General features: G+C 37.4%; 3 protein-coding genes across 3 annotated transcripts in view; 2 read left to right on the top strand and 1 right to left on the bottom strand.

Annotated features, from left to right (window-relative positions):
* LOC133531428 (uncharacterized) overlaps window positions 1-23587 on the top strand; it is a 357292-nt gene that overhangs the window by 92358 nt on the left and 241347 nt on the right. The window lies entirely within an intron of this gene.
* Window positions 8786-18556, bottom strand: LOC133531480 (chromatin target of PRMT1 protein-like). Its single transcript, XM_061869732.1, has 5 exons — window positions 18129-18556; window positions 15449-15609; window positions 14736-14840; window positions 13419-13621; window positions 8786-12901 (listed from the first exon to the last, which is right to left on the bottom strand). Exons 1-5 carry the CDS (start codon window positions 18327-18329, stop codon window positions 12759-12761), a joined length of 813 nt encoding a protein of 270 aa, XP_061725716.1. The 5' UTR covers window positions 18330-18556; the 3' UTR covers window positions 8786-12758.
* LOC133531436 (uncharacterized) overlaps window positions 18898-23587 on the top strand; it is a 34055-nt gene continuing 29365 nt past the window's right edge. The window contains exons 1-2 of the mRNA XM_061869653.1: window positions 18898-19198; window positions 21930-22116. Coding sequence (XP_061725637.1) covers window positions 19047-19198; window positions 21930-22116 — 339 coding nt within the window. The 5' untranslated portion in view covers window positions 18898-19046. The remainder of the gene's footprint in view (window positions 19199-21929; window positions 22117-23587) is intronic.

Here is a 23587-nt window from a genome sequence, read left to right as displayed (position 1 = left end):
CATTTAATTTGTACTTTAAAATAATAACATAACCCGTAGTATAACAGTGCTAAAAGAATAGAAACCGACCGATATATTAAAGAAGATATCGAGCGTGTTGTGTATTTTACGGCAGCTATCTTCACTTCATAAAATATAGGTATTTATGTAACTTTAAGGTAACATCGATAACAGACATGTCGACATTTCATTTTGTTAAACACTTTATTTTGCCACAATAACTTCTATGTCTGGTTAATATATAGTTAAATAGGTCAAAATGTCTACTTGTAGCGTTCATAGAACTCGGTCACAAACTGCTTGACTAAACATTTGGGTATTTTGTCCTACTGGTGGTGTCAATTTAACAGTCCAAATTAGCGTCGGATTGCCTAATGGGATATGAAAAAAAAAACATTTATTTCAGACCTTGGTCCATACAGTGTTAGTTTGACTTACTCTAAAAAATTATATTAAATTATTATTGAAATAAATTCAACTTAAACTTACAATATTTTAGGGTTTAAACTGGAGCCAGGCACATACACTAGTAATAACTACATACACTCATGTGAGTTATATGTGTATGTAGGTACCACTGAGTGTACCCTGGTCCAGTGCACAAGAAGCTGACTGTCACGCCTGTCAGCTATAATTGCCAGAAGACTGTTATTACTGATATGCATATTAATTTATATTTATACAGTATGTAATAGAACTAAAGGCAAAGAACCCAACCCTTAATATTTAGACCACCTCGAAATAGCGAAAAAAAAATTGGACTCTCCCATAGGACATCAGACCAGTAAAATGAATTATGAACACTTGATTCAAATCAAGCTTTCGATTGACAAGTACGTCGCGATTTGCGCTTATACACATTATGAAATTTATGAAGTATTTTATTTAGTCTACAGACGATTTAAATTAGTCACAGTTAAACATTAATACCTCAAATTAACGCTCCATGGGTCAAATATCATTGTTGACTGACTGAGGGGGCAAAAGGTGGGATTGACCCGGACCACAAGCACCGCTCAAATCTAATACTATACCTACTCGTGTCTTACATACAGGCTGTGCTTTTTAGGGTTTCGTAGTCATCTAGACACCCTTATAGTTTCGCTATGTCCGTCTGTCCGTCCGCGGCTTTGCTCCGTAATCGTTAGTGCTAGAAAGCTGAAATTTGGTATGGATTCATAAATCATGCATGGCGACCGAAGGGTAAAGTAAAAAAATTTTAAGGTACCTCCCATACATAATAATTATTTTTTTACCCAATAGTGTGGGGTATAATAAGGGTCTCCAAAAACCATTTTTGATAAAGTTAATATTTTAGGAAATAATCGCTCCGAAAGAAAGAAAAAACGATAGATTTTATTGTGTGGAAAGTTTCATACTTCACTTCTGAGTGACGTTGATCAGTTTGCTAAATGTGGTTCGAGCAACTACATGTTTGAAAAACACATCCATCATACCAACGTCAAAAGGTACAGGATCCAGAGTTTCTAGACCTCTCCTATTTACGCTCGGTTTCTCGACGTTTCCAGCAATTTCCTAACATCCTGTAGCCGTGAGAAGTGCTAACTGCAGCTTTTACTTTTGCTGCTTACACTGTACGTAAGTATTGTACAGTTGCCATCAGATATATCGGAGCGGCCAAGGCGCTCACAAATATCTGAACACGCATCTATTGTCAAAGTGTTAGAGAGTGTGTTTAGATATTTTTGAGCACCGTGGCAGCTCCGACATATCTGATAGCGACTGTAAGTGCTATCGTCAAATGTTAACTGACGATTTTTAAGTTTTATTGCAAAAGACATAAGAGCTACCAATTAATATTATAATTATTATAAATTTAGCTTTTAACTCTTCTAATCAATTCATCATCAATAAATCTGAAATGTCAAACGGCCCTTGGTTTGGTTGGTAGAGAGGAAAGAAGAACGGAAACGGCCGTCAAATATTATCTGTGTTGATGTTTGTACACATACCTAGGTACTTATAGGCAAAGAGAATTTGAAATAGAGGTGGATTGTAGCCACAGTCAATTTACTGCCATCTTTCGACACATGATTAAAACTTTTAGGACGCCACCTTTGGCCTATGCTCGAGTAGATGGCGCCATTTTTTGATATTTGACAAATTTAACACATCAGTGAAATAATAAGGATCAAAGTCAAATGGCGTTCTAAAAGTTTTAATCATGTGTCGAAAGATCGCAGTAAATTTACTGTGGCTACAATATTTACTTTAACAATCCACCTCTATTTCAAATTCTCTTTACTATAGGTACTCATACTAACAACTAGTTCTCCAATAGAATTCTATACGTAAATGGATTAAGAAATGAGGATTTAAGTACTTGATATTCCCTATTTCCCAAAGTTATAAACAACTCATTAAAATCCTAAGAATATTCATCCTATCAAATACGGGGCCGCTGGGGCCGCTTGGGATTCTCTGACCCGCCGCACGCGACCGGCGGCGTGTGAACGCGCGTCGCACGCTGTGCCACACGCCGTCGGTCGCGGATGAGTGGGCTTTCTGACTCTTGGTCACCCGTCGCCGGCGACCGATGGTTTAGAAATCATATGCTTTGTCGCGCAGTGTCTACTTTTTGAACTGTTGTGTCTTGTTTCGTTGAGCAAAATGGATAAAAACATACTTACATTTTTATTGTTAGAAGAAGATGATGAAATATTAATCTCATCAAAAAAAAAGAAAAGAGCCAAGTGACATTTTTAAAAACCGACAAAAAGAAGGTGCATTTTTTACCCTGATTGTGAAACACTTGCAGTGCAGTGAAGAAAAATTTACATCGTACTTCAGACTATCTCGAGAACAGTTCGCAAAAGTATTGAACTTGATTGAACGTGATATTACTACGAAGCCAAGTAATAAATATCCCGAACCCATTTCCCCAGCTCAAAAACTAGCGGTGACTATAAGGTATTTACTTATAATAAAATAAATCGAAACAAAATATAACATTTATTTTTGAAAAAAAAAATCAGTTATTAATTGTAAGTGCGTAAATCAGTCTGACGTATCATTTTTATCCTTATTACGAAACATAAGTTTACTTTAAGTTATAAAAAATAACGTAAACATAATATAAGTATGTACTTCTATCAAAAATCACTATTTGTTTTATCTAATATAATCAACATTTACTTAGTATTTCCATACTAACAAAAACTTAATTGGAAGTTACTTTTGGGTAATCCGAAATATTTTTAATTAAGTACTACATCTTACTTAACTCAAAATAGGATTACAACGGACAAAAGTAATCAACAATTCAACGTTATCTTTTGTGAAAAGAGTCATTTTCAATATCAACACGCCACCCGCCGTCCGTCGCTATTCTAAGAGCTTACTGTGGGACTTAGTCAATTTGTGTGATAATGTCCTATAATATTTATTTATTTAAAATCAACACTCGCAAGAAAAAACCAACTTTCCTCTCTTGTTGCACAAATAACTATTCCATAAATAAAGACTTCATTATGAGTAACATATTCGTAACACCGCGATAAACCGTTCTATTCGGTTCAAACGCTAAGTCAGTGATATAGACGCCATGAATGGCGGGCAACGGTAGAACAGGTTTCCGCACCGTTGTCAATGGACATATTTGTAGGGTGTCCAGCGTCTACACTACACATAATATATGGACAGTTAACTCGGAGAGGTACTAACAGGAAAGTAACTGTATGTGGATCTTATACGATTGTAATAAGGTTGAATAATTGTCAGTTAGTGTGGACGATACATTACAATGTAAACGAGAGATCTCTTTTTTAGGGTTCCGTAGTCAACTAGGAACCCTTATAGTTTCGCCATGTCCGTCTGTCTGTCTGTCTGTCCGAGGCTTTGCTCCGTGGTCGTTAGTGCTAGAAAGCTGAAATTCGGCATGGATATATAAATCAATAAAGCCGACAAAGTTTTACAATAAAATATAAAAAAATAATTTTTTTTGAGGATACCTCCCCTACACGTAAAGTGGGGGTGAATTTTTTTTTTGCTTCAACCCTACAGTGTGGGGTATCGTTGGAAAGGTCTTTCAACACTAATAGGGGTCTTCAACAAACATTTTTGATAAAGTGAATATATTCGGAGATAATCGCTCCGAAAGAGAAAAAAAAAATTGTCCCCCCCCTCTAACTTTTGAACCATAGGTCCAAAAAATATGAAAAAAATCGTGGAAGCAGAGCTTAAGAAAGAGATTAAATGAAAACTAATATAGCGTCATGATCAGTTTAGCTGTTTTTGAGTTATCGCAAAAAGTTTCTCCCATAGTAAAAAGACTTACTTTAATTAGGTACTGATTATGCAAATTTGCCTATTTATTTAACTCGCGTGAAAGGTACCGTTTTATCCCTTGGTTAACAATTTACAATTGTTTAAGCTTTAGTTTAGCTTATTGTGACGGAAGAGTAACTACGGAACCCTACACTGAGCATGGCCCGACATGCTCTTGGTCGGTTTTTATTTCAGGTTGGCGTTGAGAAACAGAATTAAAGCGCTACACAGAGTAGGGATAAATTAAAAAACGACCGAAGGGAGTATTTTAAATTGTCACGAGTTGCGAATTATATTCGCACATGTATCGTACGCTTTATAGTACATATGGCCCTTTAAATTTTCGACATATTTAAGTAATGTTTAGGCTAAAGATGCGATATAGATCGGATATATCTACGTAACTTTTGATACTGAAATATCTGATCCATATCGTACCTATCTTTAGCACATTTTTGACGTATACCACGTCTCGTCCATAAAATAAGAAAAAATGTTTTTCCACTTCTAAATATTTTCAATTCTCCATGATTTTAGGATGTTATTGACACAATGAAAAACTAGGTTTATAGGTTTTCCTTTTTTCAAAATTTGCAATACCTACATTTTTTTTTTTTTTCAAACAAATCGAAACCTATAAACCTAGAATATATTATGCTGAAGCAATCGAGATTCAAAGTCAAAGTGATTTGTTAAGATTTAGTAAGTGGAAACCTTTTCTCCCGAAATGGAATTTCATAGAAAAAATACAGTTATTACGAGATCGCGAAGCTATTCTTCCTTCTTAAAGTTCGAATTGAGCCGTGATTAAAGCCTGACTAGTAATATATGATCACGCGCCATATTGCGGAATTTCATTGAAACTAAATTTTACATAGTAAACTGAACTGTCACCCTATACATGAGAATAACAGCGCCCTCTTGACTATGATCAATTGATCATATATTTCTGAGGGGCTACCGCGAACCACGTTCGACATGTTGCCTACCTGTCACGCTTACGTACGAATTTACAAGTGCGACAGAAAGGCTGCACGTCGAACGTGGTTCGCGGTAGGGCTTCTGGTCGGACTTTATATGTGAATGTTGGCGTCGTATGCTCCACTCAACCGATAGCGTCAAAACTATTGAGCCGATTTTATGCCTCGAGTCACGTAGTCATATTAAGTTACATTTTCAACTGATTTTAAGACACGGGAAAATACTTACACGAAATCCTAGTCAAGTTAGGTTTTCAAACTTTTTCTTGTTGTAGAGAAAATGAGGAAAGCGGAGAGCGAGTTATCTTATAAGCATTGTACTTACCGACACAGTTCGGTGTTTGAATGGGGCCACATAACACGGTCGGCCTGAGCGGCGGGTCAGTGGTCACCGACCTCGTCTACATAAAACAACAATCCGATTATTAACGTCCTTGCCCTCACATAACGGTCCAAGGTATGGATGTGTGGATTAGGCGTGCCAGACTGGGAATTAGGTAGAACCTATGATACACGGTGTAACATGAGGAAACCGAAAGATTTTGATAGTGTATTCCTGATCAATTAGAGACTAAAATGTCATATAAACTTTTCTGGATTTCGCCTAGTTTCAGAGTTAATGCCAATTAAAAAACATGTTATTGTAACTTAGTGCAAACCGCCTTTTTGATGGCGATGATGGCCTTATGGGTCGTTGTCTAAATATTTCTTATTGATAAATGTCAAAAAGTAACAAGTAACCTTTGCTAAATAAAGCTAGGTTTCACAAAAAAAAGCTTTAAATTCATTTTTAGTGTCAGTTTTACCATAACTTTTTATGTAGGTACAAATACATTTAAAAATTCGAAAAAAAAGTACATATGGCCGATAGGCAAGGGGAGAGGGAGGGGCATATATTTAGTTAGAATTTTTGTTCTCTAGGGATAGGGGGAGGCAGCATTTTTATTTCTCCTTTTGATTCGCTCTAATAGTTGGAAATAACCTCTCTAGGGGCGACAGCATTTTTATTTCCCCGTTTTGATTGGCTCTCAATATAGTCGAAAATCACCTCTGTTCTGAAATAATCTTTGGCTTTTCCATGTTTCTCAAGCCGTGGGCGGTGAAGGCAGGGATCACGGTTCCCAGAACGAACACTGCAGTCCCTTTCTTATTGTGAATGTTATGACCATTATTTACGTCTCAAATTTCACCATTTTTGGCGATTATAGGCTGGAAAAATCAAAATTGTAATGGCTCCCTACACACGATGACCCAGCGCAGGCCAGTCCAAGGGACGCATTTATGCGTTAGAGGGAGTAAGTGATATTGCTGTCTCATTTCACCTCATAGCTGCGTCCCTTAGACTGGCCTACGCAGGCTATCATGTAGAGGAGCCCTAAGAAAATACTAACCATTCATGTGTGTGGTGGTCAAAATTCATGGCTTCAAATGTCGGTTGTGATGTATAGATAATAAGTCTGTCTTAAGCTTACAATCAATTTAAGAGTGGGAAAATTACTGCCTTGGGTGAGACTTGAACTCACGGCCTCTGAGTAGGTACTCCAGCGCTCTGCCAACTGAGCCACGACCCACGATGACTTCATCCATAGCCAACACATTTTCCCACCATGTGAGTCTAGGGGACCCTAGCGCCATCTACCGTAAGAATGTCACACGTTATCACTAAAAATTTTTTTAAGTCGAGTCTTTTTTTACCCGACTGCCAAAGGGAGGAGGGTAATGTTTTTCGAGTGTATGTATGTCTGTTTCTTTGTGGCCTCCTGTAGCCTAAACGGCTTGATGGATTTTGATGTATGAGGTATCGTTAGATTCGTCTTGATCACGGGAGTGTAATTTTTTTGAGGGTAACTAAAAAGTTATAAATAAAAAAAAACCCAACTGCACACTAAAAAAGAGGAAAACAAGCCCCACAAGAATATTGTTGTTGATAGTAAGTATCGCAGGCGGGGATCAACAGAGGGTTACTTATAGTCATTTTGGTTGCTGGTCCCCGCCTGCGATACTTACCATCAACAACAATATTATTGTGGGGCTTGTTTTCCTCTTTTTTGGTGTGTAGTGGGGTTCTTTGTTTTTTTTTTAATTAATTAATTTTTTGCACCTTTTATTTTCATCAAAGGGAATTCAAGTCAGGTCAATTCTTTATCCAAATAGGCCTAGCAACAAGCACTTTAAAATTGTTAAGTTTTGAAAATATCATCCTAATCTAAATCACAAAGCAAGTTATTGATGCAGTTATTATTGTAATAGAGATAGTCTTAGAAAAAAACGTGCTCCTTATTTTGACATCCAAAACAGATGGCGCTGTACTGCGTTTGCGGTCACTGAACTGTAAAACGTCAACTTTTGACAATGAGTTACCGCAAAATGTATGGAGCTATACAGCGCCATCTCGTTTACCTGTCAAATTCGAAGCACGATTTTACGCATCTTAGGGCCTACGCTAGCTGACGCGGACGCCCGCCGCGTGCGCACGCACGCGGGTGCTATTTGTAGGTGAAATCCGCCGCACGCGTCCGCTTCAGTTAGCGTCGCTCATACTATTTTTCGTTAACCCGCTCGCCCGCTCCGTGCACCCGCGCCAGCTAGCGGAGGCCCTTACTCAATCAATGTATAACAAGGAACCTGACGGGAGATCCAGAAGATCTATAAGAAGCGTGTATAAACTGTAGGCGGCAGCACATGAGACGCCAGATTTTTTGCGCGAGGTGTAAATGTGAAGTTTATGCTTCCAATGTAGCCCACAAGATGGCTACGCACAATAAAACGTATGAGAACTGTAGATGGCAGCACTTGCTTTTGCGTGAAGTGTCAGTGTACTTGTTTATGTTTCCGATTCAGGTCACAAGATGGCAGAACCTACAAAGCGCACGGTCCCTATTACAATCACAAACTACTCCAGTTTAGCGCACAAGATGGCTACGCACAATAAAACGTATGAGAACTGTAGATGGCAGCACTTGCTTTTGCGTGAAGTGTCAGTGTACTTGTTTATGTTTCCGATTCACGCCACGAGATGGCAGAACCTACAAAGCGCACGGTCCCTATTACAATCACAAACTACTCCAGTGTAGCCCACAAGATGGCTACGCACAATAAAACGTATGAGAACTGTAGATGGCAGCACTTGCTTTTGCGTGAAGTGTCAGTGTACTTGTTTATGTTTCCGATTCACGCCACAAGATGGCAGAACCTACAAAGCGCACGGTCCCTATTACAATCACAAACTACTCCAGTGTAGCCCACAAGATGGCTACGCACAATAAAACGTATGAGAACTGTACATGGCAGCACTTGCTTTTGCGTGAAGTGTCAGTGTACTTTGTTTATGTTTCCGATTCACGCCACGAGATGGCAGAACCTACAACGCGCACGGTCCCTATTACAATCACAAACAGTAGTAGTAGTTTCAAGAATCAATTATCTTTGATCGTAACAACGTATCATTTGCTGCAATGGGTTTTAGTGAGTGTACCTATTGGGAGAAAAGTCGCGTGACGTAAAATAAAACTCATTAATAGAAAACGTAGTTTCGTTTAATGAAAACAACAAAGTCTTTCTTATCCTACACTGACATTAATCAATATTTACATTATGTTTACTGAAGTGTCGACAGTTAAATTTTGTGTTTAAAACTAAACAGCTTGTCACATAATGTCAAACGTTTACGTACGTGTATTACACTTAAATACAAATATTTTAACGTTTTTTAACTAAAGATTCATTGGTTGTATTTGTATGTGTAATATCTAAAATTCTAAACGAAATTCGTGCTTAGAATAGTGCTAGATGGCGCAGTACTGCTCCGTACATTATGCTGCAGCTCTAGGGAGCTTGCATAAACTATAGGGGGCAGCACAGGAGCCGTCAGATTTTTGGCGCGAGGCGTAAATGTGAAGTTTATGCTTTCGAAGTAGCCCTCAAGATGGCAGAACCTACTATGCATTAGAAAACGTACGAGATCGGTAGATGGCACCTCTTGATTCCACAAGATGGCAGCCTCCAACGCGCATCTAGTCATCAAAAGTTGATATTTGACAATTCGCCATCGCAACGCCATCTAGCTCACGAGACGCGTCATGTGACATTTTCTAAAATACAGCCTTATCCTCGTGAAGGCCATACATTTTCCTATTTTTAATTTGATCCTTGTCATATAAAAACTTGGGATGTATTTCGTTAGTTTGAGAAAGCAATGAAACAAAAAAAATGCAACTTTCTACGGTAAATGAAAAGGTTCGAATTAGATTGAAACGGAGTGTACATTGTAATGTACATTGGGCATTACGAGGGTAACTAAAGGTCAGAGGCCCTTCCACTATGAACGATGTGTAACTTTCCGCACTGTTAAAGGTGCGGTCGGAGGAAGGGTCTTTAACCCATTAAATTAATTTGATATCTTCATCATTATATTTAGCGGTCAAAATACTTTATAATGCCTAATAGAATTTATGTACAAATTTTGTTTCGAGAGACAAAATAATTAATAAAATATAACATTTCATTATTTTTTTATATTCATTCAGAATGTTTACAATGTTTTCTATAATGGTGTATTATCGCTGCAGCCAAGTTTTCACGATAACTATATTATTTATGCCAATATATAAAAAAAAATAAGGGATCTCCCAACATCAACTGCGTTACTTTACTAAAACCATATATTTATTTGGAAAAAAAATACTGAAAGAGCATTGGTTATTAGTAAACATCAAGAAACATTAGGAGTCAAGTATTTTAACCTTTTGAACGCCACGCCTATCGCACGCGGCGCGTAATCGTGAACCTTGTCGGTACGCATGAAGGTTGATATTGGGCTGTAGCCGCGCGCGTCATATCACGTCTTTGGCAGTCAAAAGGTATAATTATTACTGTACTTTATTTCATTTTATAAATTATGCAAATATTTTTTTTGGGGAAATGCTAACGCAGTGTAAATGTAATAATAACGTTACCTACAGTAAAACAGTTGAATTAAAGAAAAATAAAGAATTTTCAAATTTAATACAATTAATGTAATTATCTCATACGCTGCCTAATTTTTTTTGCGTTAGAAATTAATGTCAATTTAAAGAGACAATCTTTTAGGCATTAAAAAGTATATTGGCCCTTGTTACCTACAACACAAGCCTTATTGAGCTTACTATGGAACTGAGATAAGTCAATTTGTTTAATTATGTCAGGCTGTATTTTAGGCGAAATCCACATTCAAAGCGGCACTCGACGGGTTGTTACCAATTCACTTCGGTGGTAACTACTGGGATTATTTTATCTCAGATGTTTCTACTGGTAACTAATGAGGAAAAAACTGTAAACACCAATATTTATTCAGTAATTAATACTAATAAATATACTTCGAAAATATTCCCAGCTGTCACAGTTTTAATTTTTTTATATTATATCAAATTATCAAATACTGTTATGTCTGTCCAAATCTTCTAGCTCGCAATGTTTCGTATCATTTTAGATTTTTGCATAGAAAAAAAACATTTCCAGAGAATTTAATTACTTACTTTTTAGTGTACAAACCACACTTTATTTTCACAATATAAACTTCTGTTATCTATATCACGAAAACAAAAAAAAAAACTAAATATATACTATGCTTAAACACTATGTCAATTTTCAATGAGTCCTTATGTATATTCTTTATGTCAGTCACTTTTTTCATGTTACATAGATCACAATAACTTATTCACGTCATAACACATAGCTTCGGAAAGATAGGCATCTTTATTAGGGTTCCGTATCTCAAAAGGAATAAACAGAACCCTTATAGAATCAGTTTATTGTCCGTCTGTCCGTCGAGAACCTTTATCTCGGGAACGCGTGTAGGTATCGAGTTGAAATTATAACCATATTCAGATCTACAGTCCATTGAAGCTGCGAAAAAATCAAATTTCTATGTTAACGTAAAAAAGATATGGCCGTTTATGACGCAAGAAACGTATATTTAACATTGAAGGGAATCAAAATTTATAGGGTACTTCCCGTTGACTTAGAACTATAAAATTTGGCAAGTAATATCGTCTTACACTATAAGTACAGGGGAAAATCTGAAAACTATACATTTGTAAAAAAAAGAATAAGTTTTTGGCAAAAATTTCATTTTTGGTGCAAGCTTTTATCGCTGACTGTACTTTTCTTTCCACAAGTAACTAATACTCATCGAGACAATTCTAAAAACCCTAAACACAATTAGGTTACGTTGTGTTATCACAGAGTTCCTATGGCTACCTCCTGTCTCCATCATCAGATCATCTCGATGGTACCATAATATTGCATTGTCACCCGACTTACATATGTATGCAAATTTTCAGCTTCATCGGAAACCGGGAAGTGGATCAAATTTAACTTGCAAGATTTGATTACAAACAGACAACGGACAGGTGAAAGTAAATAAAAGCTTGTAAAAAGGAGTTAAATTTATACGGAGCCCTCGGTGGGCGAGTCCGACTCGCACTTGGACGGTTTTAAATGATATAGGATGCAAAAGACCAGACGAATCGCCTGATGGTAAGCCATTACCGTCGCCCATGGACAGCAACACCAGAAAACAAAAATCTTAGCAATTTTGGGAATACTCGAAGAGCAGGATAGGCCGGTTCCTTAAGTTCCGAATTGCACTGTCTCATTTGTGCTGTATTCTTGTATAAACACCTCCGATTTCCATCGGCACAGTTCTTTTTAACCGACTGCCAAAGGGAGGAGGGTAATGTTTTTCGAGTGTATGTATGTATGTAAGTATGTCTGTTTCGTTGTGGCCCTTGTAGCCTAAACGGCTTGATGGATTTTGATGTACGAGGTATCGTTAGATTCTTCTTGATCACGGGAGTGTCATAGGATGTTTTTTTGGGGGTAGCTAAAAAATTATAAAGAAAAAATATTATAAAAAAAAAACAAAAAACCCGACTGCACACTAAAAAAGAGGAAAACAAGCCCCACAAGAATATTGTTGTTGATGGTAAGTGTCGCAGCCGGGGACCAACAACCAAAATGACTATAAGTAACCCTCTGTTGGTCCCGATACTTACCATCAACAACAATATTCTTGTGGGGCTTGTTTTCCCCTTTTTTTTTAATGTGCAGTCGGGGTTATTTGTTTTTTTATAATAATATTTTTTTTATCAAATGCTTCATTGACAGCGATCAAAGCTCCTTCGTTTTAGCTTTTTCAAAAATGCTTTAGTATGTGTATCAATTTTTCCAGTTATCTGTTCTCCGCTACAGCGGTGGCATCATGGTTCCATTTTTATCACTTGTCACTATGCCCGTCACTTTCACGGTTACATACTTGTTAGAACGTGACAGGCTTGGTGACAAATGATAAAAAGCCGTCCATCTTAGCGCTACTGGTCACATTCCTCAACCGATACTCGTGAAATTTTGTGACCAGGATCAATAGTTTTTATTTTTATTTTTTGGAAATCTTTCAATTGGTCAGAGCTACTAATGAATAAGTAATTGTAATCTACGTCCATCACTATCACTTCACTCTAGTTCCATGGCGTTCTTCATGTAGGAGTCGAGCTCCTTGTCCAGCGCGGACTTGGTGCCGGCCATGTACTGGTCCAGCTGCAGGTCCAGCTCCTCCCGCGTGGGCGCGGGCTTAGGTGTCTGACGGGATATGCCACCTGTTGGATACAAGATTAGCTTTCAAATATTTGGATTGATTTTTAGCACTGTTTTTTAGGGCTCGTCCAGAACCCATGTGGTCAAATGAGGGGTAAGTCAAAGTCAATATATTCTTTTTTTTAATACTACGTCGGTGGCAAACAAGCATACGGCCTGCCTGATGATAAGCAGTCTCCGTAGCCTATGTACACCTGCAACTTCAGAGGAGTTACATGCGCGTTGCCGACCCTAACCCCACCCCCCTCGTTGAGCTCTGGCAACCTTACTCACCGGCAGGAACACAACACTATGAGTAGGGTCAAGTGTTATTTGGCTGCGGTTTTCTGTAAGGTGGAGGTACTTCCCCAGTTGGGCTCTGCAGGCGAGATGACATTCAATGGTAAATACCCCGTTTTCAATGGATTGGATTTAACTCGCGAAAAAAGGCAAACAATTTCAGTCGCAAAGTAGAAGCGAAGGCCTAGTCTTCGTCGAAAAGTTTGGAGCCTTCGGGCCTGTAAGGTAATTTCTAGTTACCTCGTCCTCGGCCCCTCGCCGCGCCGCGCGCGAAGCCCCGCCCCGCGCCGCCCCTCCCCGCGCGGCCCCGCCCCGCCGCCGCCGCGCCCCGCCCCGCCGCCGCCGCGCCCCGCGCCCGCCCCCGCGCGCCGCCGCGCCCCACGCCGCGCGCGCGCAGCGGTCTGCTTCCGATGCGATTTATGCGAACAAAGTTCATTCCACCTCTGTAAAATATGGGAGTTCGTCTACAATTATATTTTACAGTACATATGGGGCTACTTTATAGCACTAGTGCGAGAAGTAGCATATTACGTTACTGTGTCGAACATTTAAAGGGCCATATGTACTGTAAAACGTTGTACGATACATGTGCGAATAGGTAATTCGCAACTCGTGTCGATTTAAAACACTCCCTTCGGTCGTGTTTTAATTTATCGCCGCTCGTTTCGAATTTCCTATTTTTCGCACTTGTATCGTAATGTACTATTATACAATCGTGATATAATGGAGAGCTTTTGAAAAGCTTCATTATATCACTATTGTATACAATACTTTTTCTAAGAGTCAACAAAAATAATACTTTAAACTAATAAAATCTTATTGGTAAACAAATCAAAAGTATACAGCAATTTAAGATACGCGACCAGCCGCGATACCTTCATACTCGTACGCGGCCCGGCGGGTTGGTCAAAGACACCTCGTAACTCATGAGGCCCTGGTACTTGCTCCATACTAAATTCAATTTTTTGACAGTTTTTTTCTCAATTTTGGCCACCGTAGCCTATGGAGACTAACAAGCAACGGTAAGGGGTTTTCGTAGTCTATGGATGTTGCTATATTAAGGGTTGCTATAATGTGCTCATGAAGAAATTGTTTCTATTATAAAACCTAAACATAAATAATTAATGTGAGCCATTGTTCCTCCTCTTGACTGCGGCGAGCTGTGATTGGTCAATTTCATTAGAGTTGACTAAACCGTTTCGAATATAGTTGACTTGGGAGCCCATACATGAAAAGTACCCAATTACAGTTTGGTATACGAAATCTTAATTCAACGATTACAGTCGAAGAGTAAAAAGAAAAATGATGTTGTTTTGTTCCGTCCTCTTCACCGCGGCGGCACATGATTGGTCAAATTTATTATAGTTGACTAAAGCGTTTTGATATGAATATATTAGTTGAGTCGGGATCCGATAGTGAAAAGTATGTGGTTTCAGTTTGGTATAGGTGCGAAATCTTAATGCAACCATCGAGTCGAAGTCCATAGAGTCGACGAGTATAAAAGCCATCTTACTTCATCTAAAAAAAAAATAGATATAAAAGCAATTGATAAGTCACCTGATCCTTCCACGAAGCACCCGGTTGCCGACGCGCCATCGCAGCCCGCGCAAGCCTCGGCCGCGCCACACTCCGCCGGACAAATTGCCGAAAGATGCCGAGCGACTACAAAAAAGTAAGTTAAAGTTTAGAGAAAATTACACCAACGGCTACGATTTATAACACAAATAGAAAAGTTTACAACAACTAAAGAAATTGATGGTCTTCGTAATATACTACAATCAAAGGCATAGTAGGTACAAAAAAAAACATTTTCGATCATCATAAAGAAATTTACAAATACCTACAAAAAATACAAACAACTTAGTTGAATTAGTACTATAACTCCAAAAATGTTAATTTATTAATTGTATTATTTATTAGGCGGGTAGCGAGCATACGCGTTTTTCGCGCCTGAGCACGCCGCTTCGGCCGAGGCACGTCTACACTAGCCGGTTTGTGCGTAAGGAAATTGCCTCGGGCGTATGCTCGCTCTGGTCTATTTGTATACTATGGTATCTATAGTAAGTAAGTATGTTTGTTTACTTAGGTGCAATGAACAAACATTTGAACACAACTAACCTAATGACGATAGTAAAACATGTGACACTGTGGATCATATACAAAGTATTACAAAGTTCAATAAGCATAATCTTTTAATTTAGCCCCTGCAGGCTACTCTTGCTGCCAGAAGCTAACCTCAGTTCACCAGCTCTACATGATTTGGTGCTTACTTTAGGTTCCCGTTGGGCTGTCTCCAAGAAATCCTGCTCTTAACTCCTTGCTGGCCCAGGTTGCCGAAGCTGTTAGAGCGCCGTAGCCCTGCTAAGCTACTCTCACTGCCAAAACGCCGCAGGCCCCCAGGCCCAACACCGAGCCTCTGGCGGAGGGCTTGCTGCAAATCAAACATTAGGATTTCAACTTTTCATAAAAATCTGCTGTCATACTTCAGCTTCTCAAAATAATATAACACCATAATTTTATTATAAACATTAAGCGAGATGGTAAAATTTTTTGATCTTTGTTTACAATCCATTACAAATTTTCAGTGTTTTTAAAGAACTTTTTTTGCACACCCAAACCCAAATTTTAACTACCCACAAACAAACAAAAGGTTACGTGTTTTAAGACTTTCAAGTTCAATAACATTATAAAGTTTGTATTCCAGGAAGCTTGACTTCCTGTCGAGCACTGTGATAATGATAACTGATAACAATAGCGGCATAACTTTATTCTGGATTTTCCCACGTCGATCTTCCATTACTGTACTTATAGGATTATCTTCCATTATTGTATAAGTTTGACGTTCTCAATTAAAAGGTAGGGTAAAGTGCCTTAATATCAGCCATCTAAGCGTTTTTCTGACTTCAACATCTAATAATGTTGTTGTCTGGTGTATCAAGTAATTAATATGGTGTTTTTATAATGTAAAATTTAATTAGCAATTACATAATTCAATTAAATTCACCATAAACATAGCAGTTTATTTTTTATCATTTAATTTCTGAATTTCACTTAAATCCAGCCACTGCATACCCGAATACCAGCCACAGTGATTGTGAAGTAGAAGCAATCATGGACAAATAACAGGGTAACAATTCAGATCATTTATTTATATTTAAATATTATTACAAATGTTTTATCACAGTTAATAAATAATATACTGACCATCAATTCTATAAAAATATATAAAATGTAATCCATAAAAAAGTTAACATTAGCACAAATTAATATAAATAAAATATTATCCCATTCAGTATCATTAATTTTAATGTTTTTATAGTCAAAAAAACTTTTGAAGCAGTGCACACAGAATCATCAAAGGTCACTGTGCAAAAATTAATATAAATTAAATATTATCCCATTCAGTATTATTAATTTTAACATATTCAAAAAACTCAGTTGTATAATACTGAAAAGCATTTTCTTGCAAGGCAAAAATAACAAGTGAATAAAAATCATTTCCTCAAATTTATCATCAAGACCCACTATGCATGATTTAGGTAAGTGCGCGTACCTACGTAAATGTCACCTGCCCTACCCTGGCTGATATTAGAATTCCCATTAGATTTCAACTCAAGCTTATCTAAATAACTTGAAAACATTAATATATTAACTAAACTGGTTTATCAGGTGATTCTTTAGTTCTTATTGACAATAATGATGATTACGGCCAAGCAGCCTCCTTTTCTACTCTGCGCCTCCAGCAGTGGCAGCATGGTTCCATTTTTATCACTTGTCACTATGCCATTTTCACACTTACATACTTGTTAGAACATGACAGGCATGGTGACAAATGATAAAGAGCCAACCATCTTAGCCCTACAGGTGGTACGTGGGCAACCTTGGCCCCTTTTTGCTGGGAATTTACCAAGTCAGCCCTTGCTTGGATAGATGGTTGTTTGACCTTCGTAAAACATGCCCTATCCAGCACCATTTCTGTAGAAGTATCTCCTCAGCTAAAGGATTTTATCTCAATTCCCATAATTTTGTATTGGAGATGGTACATGGCCAGTAGACTCCTACGATATGCAGCAAACATTTGTTTACAAACACCTGGAGTCTACTGGTTATGTCTTGTTTGACGGGCCATGTTTCTCGCACCAACTTGATGTTTGAGTTGAAACATCAAGTTGGTGCCCTTCGCTTGTGGCAATAACATATTAACCAAGATGGTTGTTCGCAGACTACCAGAGGTGAAATTTACAGCTAAATGGCACACCTCTCAGTTTGGTGACTGATGAGTCAATTCTGCACCTATCATGGCCATTTTGGTACAGTATATAAATATGCATTATGAAAAAAGGTTTATTTTCATTTAAATAAATCATGTATTATTGGATGTTTTAATCATTATTCAATGATTCATACTGGTGGCTAGTATTAAGAGGGTGGCTGGAGTTAGGGCACTTTATCCCAGTCACAATCTCGCTTACCATAAGAATGAAATTTTCTCATATCTTAATACAAATCACCTGCCCATGCATCCTTATCGCAAGCGCCAATGTGGTACCTTTTGCTTGATAATGTCACAAGTCTTTATGATTATTTTACTACCCATAGGTAAAGCACCTATCAGATATGGAATATTTCACCCCAGACAGGGAAAAAAGTGAGGGTCTAAAATTCATTTGTGGCATGCTGTGAGCATCAACATATTTCTTGAGAAAGCAAATAATAATTATAAAACCTTCAGTATTGTGTTCAACCTTAGCCTGTCAGTACAGCATATACATGTAGTTGATTACACATCGAACAAAAAGCGGTTGCTGTATAAAAACATTATTCAACTAAGTCTCACTTCGCTTGGCGCGCTTACAATAGCCATGGCGCAGTTCTTATCAATGTTTGTATTTTTTGACAACAAAACCGCTGCAAATACCAACAACAAACATAATTATGGATGATTCTTACCCGTTTAGCCTGTTGCTCTAAACGGCGGGCGATCTGCTCAATCAGGTTCCTGTTCATATTATCGCTATAGAAGCCACCGGTGGAAGGCCTCCGCCGCGGCGTGCGAGGCCGCGCCGGCGCCGGTGCCGCCGCGAACATGGTAAACCGGTCGTTCAGGCTCATACCCGTGGCCTGGAGGCCATGAACTTGGTCTATCACCATTTTCCCTACCCACAAAACCTCGAGGATACAGAATTATGAAATAGAAACACGAGAAACGCCACACGGGCCAAAGTTCGACTTAAACGTAATTGAAACTGTATTTCAACTTTCAACAAGTGATAACAAGTTCAAATAAATTGTAATAAAAGTTTATTTCATATTTAAAACACGCGAAAATGTTTTCTGCAGTCTGCAGACGCTCGCGGCATGAAAAATAACGTGAACGGTGAACGAATGAATTAAACGAATGGGTTATAATGTCAATCATGAATGATATGGTTTTGCGTTTCAAAACTGCATGTCTGAATGTTTCGTTAATTTCATCCATGTCAGATTTCAGAAAGTTTGCATTTAAAAAAATCCATGAAATTAAAATGCGTAGTATTTTTTTGTACTTTAAAAGGGACTTTATTTAAAACAATGTTATAAATTATTATTAACATGTTATATGAAACAAATCAAAACGCGAACGTGTCACATTGACGTTTTCTTTTTTTGACAAGTTCACTTTACAAGTTTCACAACACAACATTCCCTTCCGCGATTTCATAATATTTTATTCCGCTGAAACTTGAAATAAAATTCCTATAGTTTAAGGAATAATCTAACTATAATGGTATTACTAAGATTCACAAGGACAAAAACGTTTTGTATAAAGTGTTAGAACCATTTTCAGGGTTTGTTTTGATGTGCGTGGTGTAGGTTACTTACTGAAGGATGAAAGTCGACCGGTATATAAGCCGCCGCGCGAGCGGCGACAACCTTATTTCGAGCCAGCCTACGATGTCGGAGGTTGCCAACGGCTCGCCACTCGACGACAACTGTTTGGTCGATATGGACGCTTGCTATGAGACCTTCGACAAGGATGGGTATGTGGTGCCTACGTATATGTAGGCTTAACTTAGTCACACATTTATGAATCACGTAGAAATTTCCATGAAAAATCCATTTATCTCACTTGAACATAAGTTTTCAATGTTAACTTTGTAAGAAAAATAATTGGCCTTAAGTTTACAAAACTTTTAAATTGTTTTTATAACTTGATAAGGACTGATAATATATGTGGAAGTATACATATAACGAGATTGTTATACATAATAAATAACATTCAATTGTTTGATAAATATTAAATAAATGTTCGTGTACATTCATTAGTTTCTTATTATTTTGTTCACAAAATAATATAAAAGATCTTGTGCATTACTAAAGTATGCTGCTTAGCAATTTAAATTTAGGTTCATGTGTTGATGAACTCTCTGTATATATAAATATCAAACAACTTATTGACCAGTTTTCTTAAAAATACTCATATAAAACTGCAAACTTCCAGTTTCATATATTTTAAGTTTTCATTCAAGAGATACCCTATTTCTAGAATTACATTAAAGCTTTAGTAATATAATTAAAAATTATAATAATTATGGTGTGAACATCATTATATGTATACTCACTATATATACTCACTTTCATATGCTATACTTTAGTTAGCCCTAAGCCCAAAGAAGAAGTTTTTACCTCTTGTCATGATAATTATCCAATTATAATACTTATAACTGAAATGAATTAAATAAATAGGGACTCACAACTAAGTACCTAAACTTACAATACTTACTTCTATTTTCATCATTAAAGTTTTAGATTTATTAAGTTGGATATAAATCTTAACCACATACAAAGCCATATATTGCAGATATGATATTTAACTCTATTGACATCTATTAAAGTTCATTTCAACGAATATTTTTTATTGCATGCGGTAAGGGGTTAAATCATGTTTACACACAGCCTCATCACTCACAGAACATTGATTTTGCATGTTTTAACTTGCTCAGTTGATGACTCATTAAAACAAACAATGAAATATTAGGTGGCATTGCTGGTAAATACCCTATAACTATGACCACATCTCACTGTACAGATATGCGTTACATACTCAATGCAATAATACTATATTTAGTCTGAAATCATATTTATCGAATTGCATGTTCACAAATGTGCAGTTTGGTAAATCGGCAAGATAATCAGCAATCTAAAGTGTGTAAGTTACCTAATTTAATTTATGTATTTTATTGTGCGGAAGGTAACATAACATAGGTTGTAAGTTGATACTAACAAATATGGACAGTATTAATTGTCTGAAAATAAATAATTTTTTTTTTTATATTATTATTATAATTTTTTTTTTTATAATTATATATATATTTTTATTACATGACAATTAAAGAATGAATGTATTTTTCACAGTCACCTATATATTTAAAATGTTAAAGAGCTGACTTCACTGTAACAATCTTAATTAGACTCCCATCTTAAAGGCCGGCAACGCACTTACGACCCCTCTGGTGTTGCAGGTGTCCATGGGCGGCGGTAATCGCTTATCATCAGGTGATCCGTCTGCTCGTTTGCCTCCTCTATCAGAAAAAAAACTTATATCTACAACTATGCAGTCATATGTGACAACGGAAGTCATACTATTAGTGCTGGTGACTACTAAATTCAGCAATGTTTTAATGTACGTTTTATCATGTTTTATGGCTTAATTATTATAAACATTTAATTTACAATCTATATTGGTACGCAGAAAAGAAATATTTCTGAATTGAGTAGTCAATACCTTGCTTCCGTTGTGAGTGCTAACAAGTCCTGCATGCTTCCGGGAAATCGCCTCTTAGGACACATACAATATCTATGCAGCATTAAGTAAAAACTATATATTTTAAATTATAGCTGAATTTGTGAAAGGATTATAAAACGACGTAGTATAAATAAAAAAAAATGATTAGTGTATATTGCACCCAGTAACCTGGGAAATAAATACCAGCTATAAATGTTATAAACAATACCATACATAGTCTATAAAAAAAAATGATTAGTGTATATTGCACCCAGTAACCTGGGAAATAAATACCAGCTATAAATGTTATAAACAATACCATACATAGTCTATATAAAAGTTACATAACAAAGTGTAAAATCTTTAGATAATTTCTGTTACAAGTAAAAAAAACCTTGGCACAATCAACCCAGATAATTAGATACAACAATCAATCAGACATTACATAAGTACACCCAATAGAGCAGTTAAAGCAAGTCCCCATAGAAGTAATATTTTTATGAGCTATTTTACCTAGCTGACAGAGGAGGGGTATCTTTTGTATAAGGGTTATGTTGTAGTTTACCTTCTGGGTTGGAAGGTCTGATGACAGTCGCTTTCGTAAAAACTAGTGCCTACGCCAATTCTGGAGATTACTTGTCAAGCGGACACCAGGCTCCCTTGAGCCGTGGCAAAATGCCGGGACAACGCGAGGAGGAAGAAGAAGAGAGGTTATGTTGTAGGTCTCTCTATCAAAACTTTAAAACACGCACTATAGTAAGGATGGTAAGCACGAAGAATTTCGAATGTTGACCCCCCTATTTCTATCTCTATCGCCTAATTATATTGCTGTCCCGCCGATGACGCCGCCGGACCAGCCGAACAGCAATATAAGTAATGTACGAAATGCTTCATACTACCTTACGTACCTACCTTTATAGCTACCTTAGGTTAACATATTTTGTGCCCATGTTTGTACCAACATTTTGCCATTATTTTGTCCTCAGAGACGGCAAGCTGAACCTCCAAGAGTTCCGCGTGATCTGCAAAGCCCTCTTCCGTAACGACAAGGGCCTCATCTACCCGCTCTCTGAAGAACGGGCGCGGCACATCTTCCAGGTGTTTGACAAAAATGGTGACGGGTTCATAGACAAAGAGGAGTTCACTTTCTGCTGGAACCATTGGATCAAAGTGGTAAGTTTTAACGGCTCCAGATGTTGCAGGTCTTTTGCAGAAGTCATGTGATATATAAAGCTCTCATATGTGATGACAAAAGCCAGATTTACCCGTTCTCTGAAGAACGGGCACGACACAATCTTCCAGGTGTTCGACTAAAATGGCGACGGGTTCATAGACAAGGTGGAGTTTACTTTCAGCCGGAACCATTGGATCAAAGTAGTAAGTTTTAAAGGCTTCAGGTGTTGCAGGTCCACGAAGTCATGTTATCTGCAAAGCTCTATTCCGTAACGTAACTTAGTAAGTAATATATGTAATATATATCTGCTTTTTAATTATTTAACTATACCGAAACAGTCTATGTGGAGGTATGAGAAGTACCGGGATACCTACTATTGTTTGTTTGATAATACAAAAACGGAACCTTGAACATGCCCTGAATAACGAATCAGAAATCATCGCATTTCATTTAAACATAAAATAAATAAATTTTTTACCACAAAGTGGTCCCGCCTCAGCATAATGCTAACCCAAAAGTCAGCAAGCAGCCGCAAATGATTTTATTCACATGAACATACATATATGACACACAGATACAGCATTTTATTATCTCTACATCATGGCATTCATGGGTAAAAAGAAATTGCGTAGTCACATATTACTTGCTAAGTACCTGGGCGACCGAGCTTTGGTCGGTTATAACTATTTATTGTAATATGGTGGTATATAGGTGATAATCTTAACTACATTTTTTTACTAAATTAAACTTGTCTAAAACAATAAAAATTAAAAAATTATATATAAACTTGAACATATAAAAAAAAACAAAAGTTAGTCACCGGGCGAGATTCGAACCCGTAACACTCGTTCCTAGCCGTCCGCGTCTTAACCCGTTGGACCAGACGAACAGTGGCCGGCAACACGAAATTAGCGACCATATTCTGCGTCGAAAGAAACACGCATGAAAACTCGAAAACACGCGTTTTCCCAAACATAAGACTAATCTAGATCGATTGTATACCCCCAAAAACCCCCATATACCAAATTTCTGCGAAATCGTTAGAGCCGTTTCCGAGATCACAGAAATATATATATATATACAAGAATTGCTCGTTTAAAGGTATAAGATAAAGGTAGGACACAAGCGTGCCAGTAAAGTTATTACAAACAAGTTCATAAGTTCGTGACCACCTATTTCGAACGGGTAAATATAGACTCAAGGGATGCGGCAACACGTAGCTAATACGTAACTTCGTCATCTCGCGTGACGTCATTTGCAATATGGGTATCGGGGGCTCCCTGTTCAATATCAATACCTAATTCAATATGTACAGTCAGAGTATTAAATATCGATACGGACAAAGCGCCTAAAATATGTACACAAATTTCTTAAGAGGAAAGGGGACGGCCGCTTCTCCATACAATCGTAGGCCCCATTTTCCTCCCTGGATATTGTAATTAAGTTTTTTTTTACATAATTTGATGTATA

The sequence above is a fragment of the Cydia pomonella genome, chromosome 2 (genome assembly GCF_033807575.1).
Source record: "Cydia pomonella isolate Wapato2018A chromosome 2, ilCydPomo1, whole genome shotgun sequence".
In the NCBI taxonomy this organism is placed as follows: domain Eukaryota; kingdom Metazoa; phylum Arthropoda; class Insecta; order Lepidoptera; family Tortricidae; genus Cydia; species Cydia pomonella.
Note: the sequence above shows the minus strand (reverse complement) of the source record. Positions and strands in the feature narration are given on the sequence as shown.